This window comes from Theropithecus gelada, chromosome X (assembly GCF_003255815.1).
Source record: "Theropithecus gelada isolate Dixy chromosome X, Tgel_1.0, whole genome shotgun sequence".
Classification (NCBI taxonomy): Eukaryota; Metazoa; Chordata; class Mammalia; order Primates; family Cercopithecidae; genus Theropithecus; species Theropithecus gelada.
Window position 1 is genome coordinate 5,318,500 of NC_037689.1, and position 23,356 is coordinate 5,341,855.

The 23,356-nt window shown below is 40.6% G+C and overlaps 1 protein-coding gene across 3 annotated transcripts in view; it reads left to right on the forward strand.

The window, feature by feature from the left end:
• The window catches only part of FAM120C (family with sequence similarity 120C), a 117,130-nt gene that overhangs the window by 5,369 nt on the left and 88,405 nt on the right, over positions 1-23,356 (forward strand). For 2 of the 3 annotated variants that reach the window (XM_025372730.1, XM_025372731.1), the window contains exons 2-3: positions 18,619-18,865; positions 20,477-20,559. In XM_025372730.1, the coding sequence (XP_025228515.1) occupies positions 18,619-18,865; positions 20,477-20,559 (330 nt within the window). Of the gene's footprint in view, positions 1-3,768; positions 4,127-18,618; positions 18,866-20,476; positions 20,560-23,356 lie in introns of those variants that run through there. The other variant, XM_025372732.1, reaches the window with a different exon arrangement.

Here is a 23,356-nt window from a genome sequence, read left to right on the forward strand (position 1 = left end):
CACAGTTCAACTCACTTCTGATTCTCCTTGTAACCCTCTAGTTCTTTCTTCTTTTTTCCTTATTCCTCTTCTGCCTGCTTCTTTAAATGTTGGTGCCCTCAAGGCTTCTGTCCTGGTCATATTCTTCTACTTTTGTTTCCTGAGCAATCTCATCCATTATGGTGGCTTTAAGTATTAATTAAATTCTGATGATTCCTGTTGCTCTGTCTCTACCCTCGACCTCTCTCATGAGCTTTCAACACATCTTTTCAGCTCTCTACTACTTGATGTCTTTTAGGTCACTTAAACTAAAAACTACCCAAAATGGAACTCATTATGTTTCCCCAAAACTTGTTCCACTTCTGGTACTCTCTATTTCTATGAATGGTGTCTTTCATCACTTTCAAGCCAGAAGCCGTGGAGTCCTCAATTCTTCACTCTCCTGTCACTTCCCACATTTACTTGGTCATTGGATCCTTTGAATTCTACGTTAGAAATGTCTCCTGAGTCCAGCTACTTCTGTCTGTTTCCACCCCCGTTGCTTTAGTTCAGGCTGCCAAAATTTCTTATCTGAACCAGGAAGACAGTGTCAACTTGTTCCTTTACCATAACACTCTCTGGACTCCATCTGCCATATTGCTGCCAGAGACACCATTCTGAAAACAGAAGCTGACTCTGTTATATGCACAAAGGTGTATTTGCCTACCCTACCGAGTCCAAACTTCTGAGCATGGCAGACAGTGCCCTTCACAATCTGATCCCAAACTCCCTCCAGACTTACCTGGTGCTCACCTCTGGCCACCCCTGTTCCAACCATTCTGTATTTTCTTAGTTTCCTAGACATACCGTGTCCTCTCTCATAGTATTTTTCTTATGTTTATCTTGACCTTTGCATAGCAAATTCCCCCTTATTCCTGCTCAAAAGTTATCGTTATAGAATCTTTCCTAGCCAGCCTCTGTCAGCTGTGGTAAATTAAGCCTTCCCTTTACTACCAGAGTACTCTGTTCTTACCTCTCTCATATTTTTTTCTCTTTCATAGTATTTTCATATCGCTTAATTCTCTTTTAAATGAGTTTCAAGAGGGCGGAGATTTGCTCTAGGACTTGACATACATAAAATAATGTTTGCTGTGAGAGAGAGAGAGATTGGTTGGTTTACCTTTACTGACTGAATCACTGTAGAGGGCTTTACAGGTCAGATAAAGAAGAATTTAGAATCAGTGCTATACAATGTTATATATTAATTCCATCTAAATAAACTCAGATTGCAAACTGAATTGCCGAACTCCTGTTACTCAGAAGTTTTGTAGCTGCTTAGCAATGCACTTATAGAATATATTCCCTTTTGATGGTAGTAATAATAGCTACCACATGGGCGAGGTACCGCACCAATATTCATTTAATTCTCACAACCACCCAACAGGAGAGGTATTAATCTCTATTTTTTCCTCTACTCCTATGACAGATTAAATCAATCTCTCTCTTTTGTTTTTATTTTGTTTTTTTGTTTTGTTTTGTTTTTTGTTTTTTGAGGCAGAGTCTTGCTCTGTGGCCCAGATTGGAGTACAGTGGCGTGATCTTGGCTCACTACAACCTCCACCTCCTGGGTTCAAGCAATTCTCCTGCCTCAGCCTCCCAAGTAGCTGGGACTGCAGGCGCATGCCACCACACCCAACTAATTTTTCTATTTTTAGTAGAGACGGAGTTTCACCATGTTGGCCAGACTGGTTTTGAACTCCTGACCTCAGGTGATCCGCCTGCGTCAGCCACCCAAAGTGCTGTGATTACAGGCGTGAGCCACCACGCCCGGCCTAAATCTCTACTTTTTATAGCAAAAAAAAAAAAAAAAAAAAAAAAAAAAACAGGCTCAGTGTAGTCACTGGCCCAAGGTTGCACTGCTAGAACATGGTTGGACCAAGATTTGGACCTAAAGATATTTGACACCAAAATCCTTCATCTTTAACATATCTCAGAACAGTGTAATTGCATTTTTATAGTTATATTTTAATAACTTTTTCCAGAACATTTTTTCCTATATTTAGTTTGTGTAGCATAATGGCTGACAACACAGGCCTTGGAGCCAGACTGCCTGGGTTTAGATCCCTATTCCTCTAAGTACTCATTATGTAAGCTTAGGCAAGTTACTTACTCTGTGCCTCAGTTTAACAATAATACCTATATCACAAATTTTGTTGTGAGTGTTAAATGATTTAAGTAATATGCTTAGAACATTATATGGCACGTAGTAAATGCCATATAAATGCCAGCTGCTATTATATTGACTAAAATATCTTGTAGCAGGGCATGGTGGTGCACACCTGTAGTCTCAGCTACTCAGGAGGCTGAGGCAGGAGGATCACTTGAGCCTGAGAGGTTGAGGTTGCACTGAGCTGAGATCGCACCACGGCACTGCAGCCTGGGTTACAGAGTTAAGACCCTGTATAAAAAAAAAAAATACAAAATATCTTGTGCACCTACTAGGTTGGACATTGATCACCTCACTCTCATGCTTTAAGCTTAGCATGGCATGCCATGGCATGCCTTCATGATCTGCCCACCATTATCTAGCCCAATTTTACCCCATTTTTCTTATCAGGACAATGCTTTTCAGTTCAGTTAATATTTTTGAGCACCTGTTCTGTGCCAGACACTATTCTAAGTACTATGAACAATAGAATTAATTTACTCAGACTATGTTTATTGGACTCCTGTGTGCCAGGCAAAGTTCAAGATTATGAGGATACAGCAGTGAATAAAACAGATTTCTGACCTCATGAAACATATTCTAATGAAGAAGATAGACAACAAACAAGATAAATAGGCAAAATATGTTTTGTGACATAGGAAATGCTGTGGAGAAAATGAAGTAGGGAAGTGAGATAAGGAGTGTTGAAGTCAGGGGTACAAAGCATGGTACCCTACCCTTCCTCTGTAGAGGAAACAAGGAAGAAAGTACTTACGATATAAGTCCCCAGGATCCTTTCTCTGGCCCTTGTCATTAGGCCCAGGGACATAACCAATAGAAGTGGCAGAAACCAGGATTTGCATACCAGAAGCAAAACCCTTGCCCGTTCATCTGTATCACATGAGGAAATTACAAAGGTTATGGCAAGGATGGCAAACTGGCAGCCCATAGGCCTTATGTGGCCCATTCATGTATTTTTGCATTGGCCCACATATTTTTTTCCTTTTCTTTTTGAAAGAACTTCATTTATGTTTCATTGATCAATAGTGTTCACCAGGATCTGAAATCAAATAATGCACTTGGACTGAATATTAAGGCATCATCTAGTTGTATGAATTGAATGATTATCATTTCCTGCTGTCGTTTAACTTGCATTATTTTTTAACAAGTTCGAATTTGTTGCCAACTTTTAAAAATAGAGAAATGTTGCAAAAAAGTCTCTTTCCAACTACTGAAATATCAGATCCTCTGGCAATACTGCTTAACCCCTTTTGGTGAACCACATGGTCTTCATTTATTGGTCTCTACAGCTCCATGGTGTCTCCCTGCCACAATGATGAAGTGCCACTTGTCATTCATGGTAGACATCTTCTACAATGGCTCCCAATGATTCCCACCTCCTGGTATTCACACCCTTTTGTAATCTCCTCCCATCCCCCCAGTTTGTGGGCTGGACCTAGTGACTTGCTTCTGATGAGCAGACTACAACAAAAGTGATGGGATGTCACTTCCAAGATTAGGTTATAAAAAACTGTGACTTCCATCTTGTTTGCACTCTCTCTCTCTTTCTCTCTGGCTCTTCTTGCTTGATCACTCTGATGAAGCAAGCTGCCATGTTGTGAGCTGCCCTATGGAGAGACCCACAGGAAAAGAAACTGAGGGAAGCCTCCAACCAACACTCAGTGAGGAACTGAGGCCCTCAGTCCAACTACAGCCCGCAAGGAACTGAATTGCTGCCAACAGCCACGTACGTGAGTGAGCTTGGAAGCGGATCTTTCCCCAGGCGAGCCTTGAGATGACTGCAGCCCTGGCTGGCACCTTGATTGAAGCCTGTAGGAGACCTTGAGCCAGAGGACCCAGCTAAGCCATGCCTACAGATACTATGAGATAATAAATGTTGTTTTAAGCCACTAAGTTTGGGGGCTAATTTGTTACACAGAAATAGATAACTGAAACACCATTGATTGTTGTGCTTGTTCTTTTTAAATAATATTTTTGATGAACACGAAATATTTCTCATACCCACATCTGTGCAAAGTGAAAACAATCTTTTTTATGGAAGAAGTTCACGTGTTTGAACAGGAGAGAGCCTATTTCTTTGTGGAATTGATGAATTTTCATATCCATCTAAATAAAATGTGTCTGTTGAAAGACTACAATTTAAGATACCATTTGAAAGTAAACCACTGTAAGAAATATCAGTGTACGGCCGGGTGCGGTGGCTCACGCCTGTAATCCCAGCACTTTGGGAGGCCGAGGCAGGTGGATCACCTGAGGTCGGGAGTTCGAAACCAGCCTGACCAACATGGAGAAACCCTGTCTCTACTAAAAATACGAAATTAGCCGGGCATGGTGGCGCATGCCTGTAATCCCAGCTACTCGAGAGGCTGAGGCAGGAGAATCACTTGAACCTGGGAGGTGGAGGTTGCGGTGAGCCAAGATCGCACCATTGCACTCCAGCCTGGGCAACAAGAGTGAAACTCCATCTCAAAAAAAAAAAAAGAAAAAATCATACAAAAAGGATGAGTGCTGAAATGAAAAGAACTTAAAAATGTACTTGGAATTTCAACAGGCTATATTTCTAGATACAGATAAAATAAGTGATGCCACAGAAGGCAATTATGTATTAAATGAAAAAACTGCCAGGACTTGAAAGCCTTTTTTATACAGTAGTTTTATAAAAGTGTTTGTCGAGTACAACAGAAATTATGTTATAAACAAGCATTTGCAAAGGTAGGAAATACTTTGGCTCAGGATGTCAGACATTGATGGCTAAACATTCTTGGGACAGATTTAGTCAAAAAGTTAAATTATTTTTGGAGATTTACATAGCAGTTGGTTACAACAGATTAAAAACTACATCCACATAGCTGTACAGTTAGCTGTATTCCTAGCCAGTGGTTCTCAAAGTATGGTCCCAGACCAACAGCACTGTACCATCTGGAAACATGTTGGAAATATACATTCTCAGTCCCTTACCCCTTTGGACCTACAGAATCAGAAACTGGTGGGAAAGGTGGGGGAGCTTATGGATCTGTTTCAACAAGCCCTTCAGCTGATTCTGATACATGCTAAAGTTCGAGAGCCACTGCACTTAGGTATGATTCATGTGTTAAGAATTTGATGTAACCTGACTCTTGGACTCATCACAGGTACATCTGGAAATACCTGGATTTTGTGTGATGAGAAAAGTCTTCAGATTTTTAATATCAATTGGTCAAAATTAGTAAGTATGACTACAGGTGGTGCTTCTGCAATAGTGTTTAGAACTGTTGGACCCAAGAAACAATTTGAAGCAGAAACACTTTCCGGGGACCTAAACTTAAAGCTCTTTCTGCTAAAAGCTTAGAAATGAATCAGTCAGATCAGGAACTAGTAATTAACATGGTGGTTTGCTCCACAACTGAATACTTTGCTTGGTGAATTATTGGGTGCATGTTATGGAAATCTGCCCTATTACATGGAGGTTGATTGGCTTAGTTGAAGCATGGTACTCAAGATACTGAAAAAAATGACTTGGCATCCGAAGGGCATTCACCACACCCGCAGAGAGTGAAATAAAATATTTGGCTTGTTTGGTTGATTTTACAACTCATCTAGACACTGAATAAAAACAGCATTGTTCATAAATACCTTCACAAATGTATGGTTGTACTTGCTTGTTCCTAGCAAAATTATGCCTTTGAGAAACTCATTTGGCAAGAGATAAACTGGCTGACTTTTCTTTGCTGAAATTGGTTTCCAAGAATTGAAAGTGATGGCCTGAATTACATTCCCACAGTTGTGAAGTTGTCTGTTGAATTCCAGAAAAGGTTCTCTGACATATTTGATGAAAATGAACTAATATTGTTCAATTAGCCTTTCTCAGTGTTTAGAGTATGAAAGAAGAGCTACAATGGAGATTCTGAATTACTGTGCCGTGGTGCTGAAAATGAAGCATGATGTCATTGAAATGCCGAATTCTACAAATACTTTCGAAGTAGTTACTGAAATATAAAAAACACTGTGCCAAACTTCTGTGTTTGGAAATGCCTACATTTCTAAACAGCTGTTTTCCATTATGAAATAGGATCAAATTAGTCACTTGAAGTGAAAGCATTCAAGGCTGAATTCTGTACTGCATGTTGTAACACAAAAATATAAGACCTAACGTTGACCTCTTGGCACATAAATGTGTCAGGCCTCCAGTTCCAAGTCAAAGGAGAATAAACTACAAAAAAAAAAAAGTGTAATGATAAATTTTCTAGTTTTTCACTTATGTCTTTAATGTAAAACGTAAACTCCAGTATTTTGCATGTATAAACACCCACAGCTTAAATAAAAATACATTTCTGTGTGTGTGTTTTTTATTTTTAAACACAGGGTCTTGCTCTGTTGCCCAGGTTGGAGGGCAGTGGTGTGAACATGGCTCACTATAACCTTGAACTCCTGGGCTCAAAACAATCCTTCCACCTCCGCCTCCCCAGTAGCTAGGACTACTGGCATGTGCCACCCAAACCCAGCTAATTTTTAAGGTTTTGTTTTGTTTGTTTGTTTTGGAGACGGTCTTGCTAGGTTGCCCAGGCTGATCTCAAACTCCTGGCCTCAAGCAATCCTCCTGCCTCAGCCTCCCAAAGTGCTGGGATTACCCACCATGCCTAGCCAAAAATTACATTTCTGGAAGTTAATTTTTCTTTACTCAGCCCCTTCATTCATGTTAGCTGCCCATCCCTGTAAGCATTTACAGCCCCTAGTTCAAAGACTCTTAGAAATTTATTGTGATCATTGTCCTCTGTGCAGTTCCTGTCCTCCTTTCTGAGGTAACCCAGAGATTCCCTTGGATTCTCGCTCTCTTACTCCTAAGGATGCTTTTCATGAGACCTCTGACTTTTCAGTTGTGAAGATTTGCTTTGGGCTAAACAAGTGCCTATTCTGGTATCTACTTGTCTCAAATTATTTCTGAGGACCTTCAGGCAGTGCATACCACAGACTTCATCTCTGCAAAACAGACTTTCATAACTACTTTTTCAGTCTGTGCCAGCTATTATATTATAAATTGTAAGTCTTAGAATTGGGTAGGAATTAGATAAATCTCCATTTTACAGATGAAGAAGCTAAGTGACTTGTCCCCACAAACTTTGATCATAGTTTCACTGGATGCCAAAGTTCTTGCTGTAACACTGATAACAAAAGTTAGCATCAAAGTACAGTTTCCAGCCCGTGGTTGACACACAACAGGTTTTTTAAAAATCCAAGTTTTCCCTTTTGTTCTTAAATGTGACAGAAGGCTTCATCTGCAGAAATGGGCTGGCTTCTGGCAGCCTAAGAGTACTAAAATTGGGCCGGGCGCAGTAGCTCACGCCTGTAATCCTAGCACTTGGGGAGGCCGAGGTGGATGGATCACCTGAGGTCAGGAGTTCGAGACCAGCCTGGCCAACATGGTGAAACTCTACTAGAAATACAAAAATTAGGACGTTGTGGTGGTGGGCGCCTGTAATCCCAGCTACTTTGGGAGGCTGAGGCAGGAGGATTGCTTCAACCTGGAGGTGGAGGTTGCAGTGAGTTGAGACCACGTCATTGCACTCCAGCCTGGGCAACAAGAGCAAAACTCCATCTCAGAAAAGAAAAAAGAGTACTAAAATTGGGTATTCGCAAATTAAAATTAGGACCTTAATAGTGTGTACTGAACACTGGATCGGTATTCTACTACCTCTAGCTTGACTGCCATATTTCATGGCCAAGACTACCAATTATGTGCATGTAGATAATTGAAATTCCTACAGTTGAGAGGGAAGGCCACCTTATCAATGTTTCCTTGAAGTAACTGGTTCCTAATTGCTGCTATTCTTTCAATACGTTATTCTTTAGCTTTGTGATTATCAGTCTGGTCTCTTAATGGTTGGTTGTTGAACTCCACAATGTAGTGATGCATATTTGCATCAACAGTAGTTTCAGTCTGTAATTATTTAGTAGTTAGAATTCAAGGCACAGTGGCCTTCCAGTTGAAATGTAAGTCATCTGTATTTCTGTTGCTTAACCAGACTTACACATAATCCATCCCGCCCTCGAATCTTCTTATAAGGTGATAATTCCTTACTGTCTTTGAATTCTTTTTGCCTTGGTGAGAACAGGTAGAGAAGATAGACCACAGAACTCTGCCTGAGTCAGTCACTGGTTTGGTATATTTAGCATGGTAGAGGGGCTTGAGGGAATATGGGACAAGCTGGAGGAAGTCAAGTACTGCAGAGGTCAGAAAGCAGTATTGCCTCTAGTTTGAAGTTAACTTTAACAAGCATTTATTATACTCTTTTTATGGTCCAGGCAGAGTGCTAACATAATTCTGCCACTAATGGGCTTACAGTCTAGTTATTTTTTTATGCCCTTGTGTTTATTGTGTTACTTGTGAGTTGATCTCAGATTACTTTATGCCCACTTTTCCAGTTTCCTTTATTTGAGAAACAGTGTACTTAATGGAAAGAGCATTGTTTTTTAGAGACAGGATCTCACTCTGTTGCTCAGACTGGTGTGCGGCGCATGATCTCGGCTCACTGCAGCCTCAACTTCCTGGGCTCAAGCGATCTTCCCACCTTAGCCTGAGTAGCTGGGACCACAGGCATGTGCCATCATGCCTGGCTAATTTTTTAAACAATATTTGGTAGAGATGGGCTCTCACTGTGTTGCCCAGGCTGGAATCCTTGGCTCAGGCGATCTTCCTGCCTCTCTCTCCACTTCCCAAAGTGCTGGGATTACAGGCATGAGCCACTATGCCCAGCCCTGAAAGAGCATTATTTTAAAGTCAGACCTAATTGCTTCAAATCCAAGTACTACCATATTGCTAGCTGTGTGATTTGGAGCAAGTTACTTAAGTTTTCCAAGCTTCTGTTTTCTCTGTTTAAGTAAAGGAGAGGGAGGGGGATGAATGATCTAATACCCATTTCACAGAGTTAGAAGGATAAATGAAATATGCCTAGCCCAGTGTCTATCTTGAAATATTAATCACTGCAGTTAGCTCAATGAGGTCAAAGACTCTTGGCTCTTGTTACTGCTGTGTTTCCATAACTAGAGTGGCACCTGGCATATATCAGTGCCTAGCTCAGTACATATTGGTTGAAAGTTGAAACAGTTCATTGGTTGCCTACTCTGTGCGAGTGGTCTATGTACTGGAGATAACAGCAGTGAACAAAACATTTTTAAAATCTCAGCCTTCTTGAAGCTTACATTCTAGTGATTAATACTTCTGGTTGTTTTTAATATCAAATACTCTTCCAGTGTTTCTGAAAGAGCCACAGTATGTAATACATAAAATGGGGACTATGAGCTCAGGTTGAAGAGAAAGTAGGAACACCAGGTCAGGTGCGGTGGCTCATGCCTGTAATCTCAGCACTTTGGGAGGCCAAGGTAAGAAGACTGCTTGTGTCCAGGAGTTTGAGACCAGCCTGGGCAACATAGCAAGACCTGTCTCTACACAAAATCAAAAATTAACCAGGCATGGTGATACACACCTGTAGTCCCAGCTATTTGGGAGGCTGCAGTGGCAGGGTTGCTTGAACTCGGGAGGTTGAGGCTGCAGTGAGCCGTGATCCCGCCACTGCATTCCAGCCTTGGTGACAAAATGATACCTTCAAAAAATAAAAATTAAAAAAAGTAGGAACACTAATTCTCTCTGGTTATTTGGTCCAGTCTCCACCTACGAAGATTCTGGTTTGGGGAAGCACAGTTTGAAAGCCACTTCTTTAGACTACCTGTGGTTGGAAATGAGACATGTCTTCTCAGCTGTTTTCCCCTGAGGTTTTCGTTTCTGTTTGTTTGTTTGAGACAGAGTCTCGCTCTGTCGTCCAGGCTGGAGTGCAGTGGCGCGGTCTTGGCTCACTGCAACCTCCACCTCCTGGGTTCAAGTGATCTTCCTGCCTTAGCCTCCTGAGTAGCTGTTACTACAGGCACCCGCCACCACACCTGGCTAATTTTTTTTTTTTTTTTTAAATAGAGACGGAGTTTCACCATATTGGCCGGGCTGGTTTCGAACTCCTGACCTTGTGTTCCACCTGCCTTGGTCTCCCAAAGTGCTGGGATTACAGACATGAGCCACCACACCCGGCCTCCCCTGAGTTCTGTAAACAGGTGTCACTTCCTCTCAAAAACCATCACCCCACTGACTGTTGAGGTGCCTTTACTCTGTGTTCCCATGGTACCCTGTGCTCCATAACTTCTCACATGTTAGGTGTCTTGCTTTGTGCTGTCTGCATCCTGGCACTTAGTAGGCCCTCAACCTCTATTCACTGAACTGAACGGTGAACCAGCAATTAAAAGCTATAGATGGTCATTCAGAATCTCAACTCTCGCTTTCTTTAAAACTTAAATGTGCTGTTTTTTCTGATCAGTTGTTTGGGTATGTTATAGTTGAATCTCTCCTAAATCATTTTACTCTCCTGGAAAATTGCAAGGTTAACGACTAAACTGGACCAATTTGGGCCAGGCGCGTACAGGTGGTACCAGTGATGATAAATGTGTAAATTGACCCACAGTGCTCACTATTCTGACGGTCATTGTTGGCTCTTTGCCCTGTCAGGATTGAATGCAGATTGTATTTTGCTAGGAATAAATTGCCATGTTGTGTGATCTGACTAGGTAAGTGTTTCTTAAACTTGCTTCATCATGAAATCATCTGGGGTTCTTGTTAAAAACAGATTTCCAGCCTGACCCTAGACCTACTGAATCAGACTTCAGGGGAGGGGCTTAGAACAGCGATTACTTCCAAGGAATGAGAGTAAAAGGACTATTACTTTTCATTCTACATACTGCCATATTGTTTGATTTTTTTTCCCTGAATATGTTCTGCTTTTATTCAGTTGCAATTTTATATTTTGATTAACTTACAATTCATGGTACAAAAATTCAAAAGATACAAAAGGGTATGTGATAAAAAATATTCAACCCCTTTCCCAGTCACTAGGTTCTCCTCCCTGGAGGGGACCAATATTATCAGTTCATTGTGTATTCTTTCAGAGATACTATGGCTATAAAAGCAAATATATATAGTTACACATTTTATATATATATGCACATTTTACATATATACATATTCTACACAAAAAATACCTTTTAAAAACAGCATAGTATAATGTTCTGTACCTTGCATTTACCATTTACCATATCTTGGTGATTTTTCTATGTGTATAGATAGAGTTTTGTCATTTTTTATGGTTTTGCACTATTCCATTGTTTGTATACATTATGATTTACTTAACTAGTCCCTTATTGATGGGCAATTAATTAGGTTGTTTCCAGTCTTCACCTATTACAAATAATGCTGCAGTAAATATTTTGTGTTTGCAGAGAAGATGCTCATACTTAGGCACTTGCATTGTTGTTCCAAGTGCTTTACATATCTAAAAGGTAAATCCCTGAAAGGAGAATTGCTGGGGCAAAGGGTATGCACATTTGTAATTTTGAAAGGTCTTGCCAAATCGCTCTCCCTAGAGATTCTACCATTTATACCCCTACCAGGAATGTTTGCAAGTGCCTGTTTCCTTCACCAGTACATTATTTGCTAATCTTGTAGGTGAAACATCATGTTTCAGTATTATTTTAATTTTTATTTCTCTTATCACAAGTGAGTTTGATCATCTTTTTATATGCTTAAAATCTATTTGTTTCCTTTTTTGTGAAATGTTCTCTTAGATTGTTAGGTTTTTTTCCCTTCTCTATTAAGGAAATTAGTCTTCTGCACTGTAAGTTGCGCATTTTTTTGCAGATTGTCATTTGTCTGTTGAGCTTATTTACATTGGTTTTTCCCAAGCAGAAATGTTTGATTTTTTTTTTTCTTATTCATCAGTCATTTATACATTCTTACTGTGGAAATGTTTGATATTCATATAGTCAAGACTATTGACCGTTTTCTGGGGGTGTTACTGGATTTGCTCATAAACTATCCCCACTCTGAGATTATACAAAATTTCCCTCATATCTTTTATTATTATTTTTATTTTTATTATTACTATTTTTTTTGAGACGGAGTCTTGCTCTGTCACCCAAGCTGGAGTGCAGTGGTGCGGTCTTGGCTCACTGCAACCTCTACCTCCTGAGATCAAGCAATTCTCCTGCCTTAGCCCCCCGAGTAGCTGGGATTACAGGCACCAGCCACAATACCTGGCTAAATTTTGTATTTTTAGTAGAGACGGGATTTCACCATGTTGGCCAGGCTGGTCTCGAACTCCTGACCTCAAGTGATTTGCCCACCTTGGTCTCCCAAAGTGCTGGGATTACAGGCATGAGCCACCGTGCCTGGCCTATTATTTTTATGGTTATCCTAGTTGAAGTGTGAAGTATGGATCCATGTTTTTCTCCTCAAATGACTCTTCAGTTATCCGAACACCGTTTGTTAAATAATCTTTATTACTTTTCTAATCTAAAAACTGAGTTTTTTTAGAACAAATAAATGGCATATAAATAAAGGGAAGGGGAACTGCTATACATTAAGATCCTTAGAAGCCATATCAACCAAATACAGCATGTGAATTCTATTTGAATCCTGATTTGAACAAAGCAACCATCAAAAGATATTTTGGGGACAATCATAGAAAGTAGAATAGGGACTGGATATTATGATATTAAGAAATTGTTAATTTTGTTGGGTGTAATAATGGTACTATTCGTTACTTTAACTGTGAGAGTTAAATAATGAAGTATTTATGGGTGAAGTGATTTGATGTCTGGAATTTGCCTTAAGATATGCCAGGAATGGTCAATAGCTTATGAAAAGATATTCAACATCACTAATCCTCTGAGAAATGCAAATCAAAACCACAATGAGATATTACCTCACACTCATTAGGATGGCTACTGTTAAAAAAACACACAGAAAATAAGTGTTGACAAGGATGTGGATAAATTGGAACCCTTATGCACTGTTGGTGGGATTGTAAAATGCTGCAGCTGCTGTGGAAAACAGTATGGAGGTTCCTTAAAATATTAAAAATAAAACTACCATATAATTCAGCAATTCCACTTCTGAGTATATATCTAAAACAATTGAAAGCAGGATCTCTAAGAGATATTTGCACACCCATGTTCATAGCAGTACTATTCACAATAGCCAAGAGTTGGAAGCAACCCAAATGTCTATTGATGGATGAATGGATAAACAAAATGTATAGCATACAATAGAATATTATTCAGCCTTAAAAAGGAAAGAAATCCTGTTACATGCTACAATATGGATGAACACTTGAGAACATTATGCTAAGTGAAATAAGCCAGTCACAAAAGGACAAATTCCATATGATTCCACTTATGTGAGGTGTCTAAAGTAGTCAAATTTATAGAAACAGAAAATAGAATTGTGGTTACCAAGAGCTAGGAGGAGGGAGAAAAGGGAGCTGTTATTTAATGGGTATAGAATTTCAGATTTGCAAGATGAAAATATTCTGGAGATATGTTATATAACAATGTGAAAATCCATAACACAGCTGAACTGTACGCTTAAAAATAGTCAAGATGGTAAATTTTATGTGGTTTTTAATCCCAACAAAAAATATTAAAATACCATAGAAAGGCCAGGTGTGGTGGCTCACACTTCTAATCCCAGCACTTTGGGAGGCTGAGGAGGGTGGATCACCTGAGGCCAGGAGTTCGAGACCAGCCTGGCCAACATGGTGAAACCCTGTCTCTACTAAAAATACAAAAATTAGCCAGGTGTGGTGGCATGTGCCTGTAATCCAGCTACTAGGGGGGCTAAGGCAGGAGGATCACTTAAACCTGGGAGGCAAAGGTTGCAGTGAGCTGAGATCATGCCACTGCACTCCAGCCTGGGCAACAAAGCAAGACTCTATCTCAAAAATATATATATATATACACACACACACACCATAAAAAGGAGAGGGGCAAGGTAGATGAAACAAGAATGACTTAAGATTGATAACAATTGAAAGTGGGTAATGCTTTCATGGGGGTTCATTACCTTTGTATGTTTAAAATTTTCCATAATAAAAAGTTCTTAAAGTTCTTAAAGCTTTAGGGGAGCTTGGGATTTGTGAACAGAACTGAATTTGAATCCTAGCTCCACTTTTTAAAAATCGAGGTATAACTCATATACCATAAAATTCAACGTTTTGAAGTGTATAATTTAATGGTCTTTAGTATATTCATAGTGTTGTGCAGCTATCACCACTATCCAGAAGATTTTTATAATCTCAAAGGGTAACCCAGTACGTACTAGTCTTATTCCCCATCCCCACAATCCCTGGCAACTACTAATTTATTCTTCCATCTCTTTGGATTTGCCTATTCTGGGCATCTCATATGAAAGAAGTCATACAATATATGACTTTTTGTGTCTGGCTTGTTTCACGTTAGCATTCTGTTTTCAAAGTTCATTGATGTTGTAGCATAAATCCCTACTTCATTCCTTTTTATCGCCAAATAATATTTCCTTTTATCTTTTATGTATATACCACATTTTGTTTATCCATTCATCAGTTGATAGACATTTGGGTTATCTCCACTTTTGGGCTATTATGAATAAGCCTGCTGTGAACTTTCATGTACAAGTTTTTGTGTGAACATAGCTTTTCAGTTATCTTGGGTATATACTTAAGAGTGGAATCGTTGGATCATGTGATAACTATGTTTAACCATTTCAGGATCTCTGAGACCATTTTCCAAAGTAACTGCACCATTTTTCATTCCCACTAGCAATTTACAAAGATTCCAGTTTCTCTGCATCCTTGCCAACACTCATTATTTTCCATTTTTTGATTATAGCCATCCTAGTGGGTGCTAACTGGTGTCTCATTTTGGTTTTGATGGGCATTTCTGTAATGACTAATAATGTTGAGCAGTTTGTCACGTGCTTATTGGCTAGCTTCACTTTTTAGCTATGTGACTTTGGTCAAGTTCTCTAACCTCTGACCCTCATTGATTGTTTGTCTTTAAAATGAAGATAATAATGCCTCCTGACGTTATTGCAAGGTTAGTGGACGTGAGGTGGGTTTGGAACAGTGCCTGGTAAATAGTAGGTACTTAATCGATACCTAATACTACTTTGCTACTTGAGCTGTGGATAGCTTGCAATCTAGTGATTTCACTACATCTGCTGTAGAAGTTAAATGCTGAGATGATAGTGCCCTCTGATTTGCCAGAGCTGTTTTTCTTTTTAACAATCTCACTAGGCCTTTCTTTACTATTCTGTACCAATCAACTCCTGTTCTCTGTCCTTTCTAGTTGGAAGGACATGGTTAGGACCATGGAGATAAAAGAGTAAGATAGAACCTGTGACCTTAAAACTTGAAGATGATGGTATTGTCAAATTAGTTCTGTGACTGTGTCATCCATCTCTGTGCTATAAGAGTGAAGAGGAGGGGAATTAAAAATAATTTGTCCAAGAGGTGGCAGGCCTATGGAAAGTATTCAGAACATTGGGAAAGAGAGGCAATAAGGCATTCTAGGCAGGGAAACCAAGTGAGCAAAGGCAGGGAAGCAGGAGTAGTCTTGGAAGTGGGTAGTTAGAAAATTAGCCTGTTAGGAGAGGGGTATTGCGGAATTGAGAGAGAGATTCATGAGATTCTTACTCTATTGTTTTCCATTACCTACTCCAGAATATTTAGTAAAAGAAGTCCTATACCTGGAATCATGAAACTTTTGTTCTAATCTTGGTTCAGCTGCAATTAGCTAGGTCAAGTCATTTATCCTCTCTAGGCCTCAGTTGCCTATGTGATAAAATGAATGACTGGATTAGTTCAGTGATTCTTAATTGGGGGTGTGCATGAGAACCTACTGAAAACTGTTTTGAAATATAGGTGTTTGGATCACACTCAAGACATTGTTCCAGGCTGGGTACGGTGGCTCACGCGTGTAATCCCAGCACTTTGGGAGGCCGAGGCCGGCGGATCACCTGAGGTCAGGAGTTTGAGACCAGCCTGGCCAACATGGTGGAACCCCATCTCTACTAAAAATACAAAAATTAGCTGGGTGTGGTGGCATGCACCCGTAGTCCCAGCTACTCAGGAGGCTGAGGTAGGAGAATTGCTTGAACCCGGGACACGGAGGTTGCAGTGAGCCGAGATCAGGCCACTGTACTCCAGTCTGGGTGACAGAGTAAGACTCTGTTTCCAAAAACAAAAACAAGAAATAAATAATTCCAGCAGATCTGAGGTGAAGCTCAGGTTTGTATATTTTGAAAAAGATCTCCAGGTGGTTGTGATGTACATTCCTAGTGTTTTAAGAGCTACCAAATTGATTAAAAATCACTAGTCCTTGGCTTTCTGGAGTTGAAATCACTTGAATGGTGGCATAATCGGCTTCAGACCAGCTAAAGATTAAGTGTTGTAGTAGAAAGGGTCTTTGGTGACACCAAGAGAATTTGATGTCAGTGTGACCCAGGTTGCTGTTTCCCAACTTGATAGCTCTGAGTATGGCATCTTACTTTTCTGAGCCTCAGTTTCCTCATCTGTAAAATGGGGCTTCTAATACCTGCATGGTGCGGTTGTGATGATGAGAGAGAAAATATCACACTTAGTAACTGTGCCTGGTACAAGGTCAATGGATGCTCAACCAATGACTTGTATGAGTGGTGTGCTGGAAGAAACTATTACCAGGGGACAGCATAAGACTTTACTCCTACCCTGACACATCTGGAGTTACTCATATCTCTAGGCATAAATATGTTACAATACTTTTTGGCTCCTTTGCCTGGATATCAAATGAATATCGACCTTGCTTCACTATCTGCTTACTGGTGTCTCTCCCCTTGTATGTGACATGACTAGCAACTGTAACTAGACTCCTTTCCCATAATCTAGCAAAAGTTTAATGCGTTGAAACTCCTGTTAAACTCCAGAAAACTACCATTCCAACTTAAATGAAAAACAGATTAGTTGAGTTGAAAAAAACCATCAAGGTCCACAGGCTCTAGAGCCAAAATCTGGGCTTTGCTCCTCCTCGTCATATGACCTTGGGGCTAATAATGTATAAAATGGGGTTAATAATAATAGGTATGCCCTCACAAGGTTGTTGTAAGTATTAAATGAATTAATGCACATAGTACATATTCAGTATCTGTTAGCCATTATTATTACTACTATGTACCAGGTCTTATGTGGGAGCCAGGAATACAGAGGTAAATTCTCTATATGGTCAAGGAACTTAATCTGGTGGGGCCGGTATACAGATAATTTCAGTATACTTCAAGTACAGCAATAGAGGCATGTACAGGAAGAGTACTTAACAGTTTACCTCTATTACATAAAAAATAATGATCTCCAGGAAGAAGCACGGTACAACAGAAAGTATGCATTCCAGAGTCAGATCAGCCTGGATTTGAATCCTGCCTACCACTCACTCATTCTGCAACTTTGGGGGCAGTCAATCTCTCGTAGCCTTAGTTTCCCCATTTCTAAAATGGGGTGAAGTTTCTGACTTCTCACCGTTGGAAGTGCAACTATTTAGGTGCCCTGCGATGTAGGGTGCTACTAAGAAAAAAAAGCAAGGACTTTTTAAAAACAGTTAGATAAACTTAGATTTCTATGTATATTTCTACGTCTTAAGTTTTTCATCCATATGTACCTACCTAAGGTTAATGACGAGATAATATATATAAAATATGTACAGCGTATAGATGCTGAGCAATAAATAATAGCTTTATTATCTAACAGAAGTCTCTAATGTTACTGTTTGAGGTAAAAACTTAAGTAATATATACCTTGTTAATTTCAGTATTCTAATTTTGAAGAGCCTCAGGGCAAGTTTCATGAAAGGAGTGAAAAAAAACTGGGGGAATGAACACATGTATAACGCTGTCTGTGTTTACAGTAATAATCAAGTTGTAGACTGGGAGAGCATTTTTGTTTTGTTTTTTAAGAGTATTCTGTTCTGGGCCGGGCGCGGTGGCTCAAGCCTGTAATCCCAGCACTTTGGGAGGCCGAGACGGGCGGATCACAAGGTCAGGAGATCAAGACCATCCTGGCGAACACGGTGAAACCCCGTCTCTACTAAAAATTACAAAAAAACTAGCCGGGCGAGGTGGCGGGTGCCTGTAGTCCCAGCTACTCGGGAGGCTGAGGCAGGAGAATGGCGTGAACCCGGGAGGCGGAGCTTGCAGTGAGCCGAGATCTGGCCACTGCACTCCAGCCTGGGTGACAGAGCAAGACTCCGTCTCAAAAAAAAAAAAAAAAAAAAGAGTATTCTGTTCTGGTTGGGTGCAGTGGCTCACGCCTGTAATCCTAGCACTTTGGGAGGCCAAGGCAGGAGGATCACTTAAGCTCAGGAATTCGAGACCAGCCTGGGTAGCATAGTGAGATCTCATCTCTGTATTTAAAAAAAAAAAAAAAAAAAAAAAGTAAAAAATGTTAAAAGAATGTTCTGTTCTGTCACATACAATCTCAAATTTCACCAAACTATAAAATTGAGTTACTAAACCTCCTGACCTTCTAACAATACAAATCAGCTTCTGTGGCATGACACGTTCTCTTCTTCCCTCCTAGGTCTTTCAGAGCCTTGAAGACCACCATTTGGAAGTGGTGGCGTTTTTCAGGGAAAATGGCTTTCATGGCCTTCTTGCCCATGACTCCGAGTATGCTCTCTACAATATTCCCTCTTACTACAGTTCCCATGCTCTGAAACTGAGCTGGAATGGGAAGAACCTCACTACCAACCAGTTCCTGATGCAAGAAGTAGCCAAGCAGCTGGGCCTGAAGAGGATGAATTTCCCCATATTTGCTGCACTGCTAGGTAGGTCATCCAAAGAAAAGACTGCAGTGATTGGTAGTTTCCTCTTCTGGTGTTAAGAGATGAGGACTAGAGTGATTTAGCCTGTCATCATTAGATTTGTCTTCTTAAAGTCTTCACACTAAACACTGCTGGGGAGAACTCAGCATGGTTTTTGGGCTTCTTGATAGAGCACACTAAAACTCAGCATGTTTGTTTTGTGGGTTGCTACAGGTTATTCCAGAACATTATTTAGATTCCTGTAAACCTTCTTCTTTTGCCACATTTTATAACTCTTTTATGCAGAGTATTCTCCAGCCAAATGTTTTATTAGCCCTAAACAACTTTGGTTCCCCACACAGAGCATTAACATTACTTGCCTAGTGTCTCAATTTAGATCAGAAAAACAAATTATTGATTATGTTTTTCTCTTTGTTTCTTTTGTGCTAATATTTTTTATGAAAATTTCCAAATACACAGCAAAATTGAAAAAGGGCTTTGCAGTAAAAACTCTATATCCACCACCTGTATTCTGCCATTAACATTTTACTATAATTGCCTTATCATATATCTATCCATTCCTTTACCCATCCATCAATCTATCTCTTATTTTATTTTATTTATTTATTTATTTATTTTTGAGACAGAGTCTCGCTCTGTCGCCCAGGCTGGAGTGCAGTGGCACGATCTCGGCTCACTGCAGTCTCCACCTCCCAGGTTCAAGAGATTCTCCTGCCTCAACTTCCTGAATAGCTGGGACTACAGGCACCCGCCACCATGCCCAGCTAATTTTTATATTTTTAGTAGAGACAGGGTTTCACCACATTGGTCAGGCTGGCCTTGAACTCCTGACCTCAAGCAATCCACCTGCCTCAGCCTCCCAAAGTGCTGGGATTACAGGCGTGAGACACTGTACCTGGCCCAATATATCTCTTAAAGATGTGTTTCAAAGTAAATTGCAGAGAGTTGATTATGTTTTGAATTGGTTATTCAAGTACTTAGCACATGAAGGTTAATATTCTGTCTCAGGCATGACCTTTGCTCTATAATTCCAAAGGACATGAGTTTGGATAATATAATAGAGTCAGCACAAGTTTTGGAATTAGGCCATCGGCAAATCACCGAAGTGACATCTCCCTGGTTTCAGTTTCCTCATCTGTGAAATGCAGATAATAATACCTCATGGTGTTATTGGTAAAGTGAAATGAAATAAGGTATACAAAATGCCCAGCACTCATTAGGCAGTTATTAATTGGTGGCTGCTATTATAGAAGGCAACATGACTTAGGGGATAAGTAATAGCATGGGCTTTGGAGTTACATTCCTAGCGTTTTATCTTGTTGTGTGTACCTATTGGCCAGACCACATTGGGCCAAGTCACCAAACTTATCTGAACCTCAGTTTCCTTATCTGTAAAATGGAAATGATATTACCATACATAGTCATTATAAAGATGATACATATAATACACATGAAACATATTAAGTGATCAACACAGAGCTACTGTAAGTATTACATTAAGAATATAGACCTATGTGAATTATTTGATCATTTTCTCTCCCAGGACCCCTTTCATGACCTGGAGGTTCTAAGAAAACATTTGTACAGTCAATAAATGACAAATGTACTTTGTAGGTAACCACATCCTCCCAGATGAGGACCTGGCTGCTTTTCACTGGAGCCTCTTGGGACCAGAACATCCTCTTGCATCACTTAAGGTAATGTTTCCTATTTCTTGCCTATACAGATTAGGGGATATGAGGTTTTGATTGGTGTTTTGATGGAATAATTATCTTATATTAGATTTAAAATATTTCACATACATACTAAAGAAAAAAATATTGGTTATGACCAGGTGTGGTGGCTCACGCCTGTAATCCCAGCACTTTGGGAGGCCGAGGCAGGCAGATCACCTGAGCTCAAGAGTTCAAGACCAGCCTGGCCAACATGGTGAAACCCCGTCTCTACTAAAAATACAAAAACTAGCCGAGCATAGTGGCAGGCGCCTATAACCCCAGCTACTTAGGAGGCTGAGGCAGGAGAATCGCTTGAACCCAGGAGGCGGAGATTACAGTGAGCCAAGATCGTGCCACTACACTCCAGCCTGGGCAACAAAACGAGACTCCATCTAAAAAAAAAAGACAGAAAAAAATTGGTTATGATCAATACCCTTAATATCTCAAGAATTCATACAAATCTATAAAGAAATATACTGATAACCCAATAATGAAATAATGAACAAAGGACAGAAGCAGAAAATTCACAAGAGAGAAAATACAACGACTAGATGTTCAACCTCACTATTGATCAGACATGTAAATTAAATGATCAGTGTGATTTTTCTTTTTCTTTTTTGAGACAGAGTCTCACTCTGTCGTCCAGGTTGGAATGCAGTGGCACAATCTCAGCCAGCTCACTGCAACCTCCACTTCCTGGGTTCAAGCATTTCTCATGCCTCAGCCACCCAAGTAGCTGGGATTACAGACATATGAAACCATGCCTGGCTTTTTTTTTTTTTTTTTTTTTTTTTTGAGACAAAGTCTCACTCTGTCACCCAGGCTGGAGTGCAGTGTTGCAATCTCAGCTCACTGCAACCTCCACCTCCCAGATTCAGGCAGTTCTCCTGCCTCAGCCTCCCGAGTAGCTGAGATTACAGGCGTGCACCACCATGCCCAGCTAATTTTTGTATTTTTAATAGAGACAGGGTTTCACTATGTTGGCCAGGCTGGTCTCGAACTCCTGGCCTCAAGTGATCTTCCCGCCTCAGCCTCCCAAAGTGCTGGGATTACAGGCATGAGTCACCGCGCTTGGCCAGTGTGAATTTTTTTTTTTAACTTAACAGTTGAACAAATATTGAAAAATTAGTTTACCCACTATTATCAAGACTGTTGCAGCCAGGGCATGGTGGCTCATGCCTGTAATCAAAAATTAGCCAGGTGTGGTGGCACATGCCTGTAGTCCCAGCTACTCGGGAGGCTGAGGCAGGAGAATCGCTTGAACCTGGGAGGCGGAGGTTGCAGCGAGCTGAGATCACGCCACTGCACTCTAGCCTGGGTGACAGAATGAGACTCTGACTCAAAAAAAAAAAAAAAAAAAAAGACTGTTGTGAGACTGATACCTGCATACACTTCAGGTATCTGTATTCTATTTCCCTCGTTCTTTCATTCTCCTAGATGACTGTTTCATACCTTCTCTGTCTTCAAGCCTCTGATATTTCTCCTCATTTGCTCACTCTCAGTTCATGACCTTACTTCCTATTTTACTGAGAAAATGGAAGCAATGGGAAGAAAACTTCGACGAGTTCTTACCCCCTTCTTCACCTCACCTACAGGAAGGTGTTATCCCCTCTGTGGCCACATATTCTGCCTGCCTCCTATTAATTGTGCATGACCTGTCCATGTTCCTATCTAAGGCCAGTCCCTCTACTTATACTAGGTCCCATCTCTATTTATTTAAAAAAAAAATTTTAAGAGACAGGGTCTTGCTATGCTGCCCAGGCTGGAGTGCAGTGGCACAATCATAGCTCAAGTGATCAATCCTTCTGCCTAAACCTCCTGATAGCTGGGACTATCGGGCACAGCTCCCATCTCCTTTGGCCAACTTAAGAGCATCAGTTCAGCAGTTCTCGCCCTTTTTCTCCTGCATCATCAAGTTTCCTCTTTTCATTGGCTCTTTCCAAATTGTATAAGCATGCATCTATGAAGTTTAAAAATACAACTTTATGCCGGGCGCGGTGGCTCAAGCCTGTAATCCCAGCACTTTGGGAGGCCGAGACGGGTGGATCACGAGGTCAGGAGATCGAGACCATCCTGGCTAACACAATGAAACCCCGTCTCTACTAAAAATACAAAAAAATTAGCCGGGCGTGGTGGCGGCGCCTGTAGTCCCAGCTACTTGGGAGGCTGAGGCAGGAGAATGGCAGGAACCCGGGAGGCGGAGCTTGCAGTGAGCCGAGATCGCGCCACTGCACTCCAGCCTGGGCGACAGAGCGAGACTCCGCCTCAAAAAAAAAAAAAAAAAAAAAAAATACAACTTTATTTTTTTTTAAAAAGCCTCTCGATCTCACTCTCCCCACCCAAGCTACTGCTCTATATTTCTCCTTATAGAAAACTCCTCTAAAGACTTGTCTACACGTGAGTTTCTTACTGTTCCCTTCCCCTGTTTGCTTTTCAGTTGATTTGCTGAAATTGCTCTCGACAGGGTCACCAATATAACTTCTCAGTTAATAAACCCAGGGCCAGCTGTCGGTTTTCATTTTACTTGACCAGTCAGCAGCATTTGACACAGATGCTTACCTATTCTTCCATAGAACACTTTTTTCACTTGGCATTAAGGACACTACTCTCTTCTTATTTCCTTCCTACCTCACTGACTGCCGCTTCCCAGTCTCTGTTGCTGCTTCCTTGTCTTTTCCACTTGTTAAAGGTGGAATAGCCCAGAGTTCCATCCTGGTTCCCTTCTCTTTTCTTTTCTGGTTTGTTTTGTTTGTTTGTTTGTTTGTTTTTGAGACAGGGT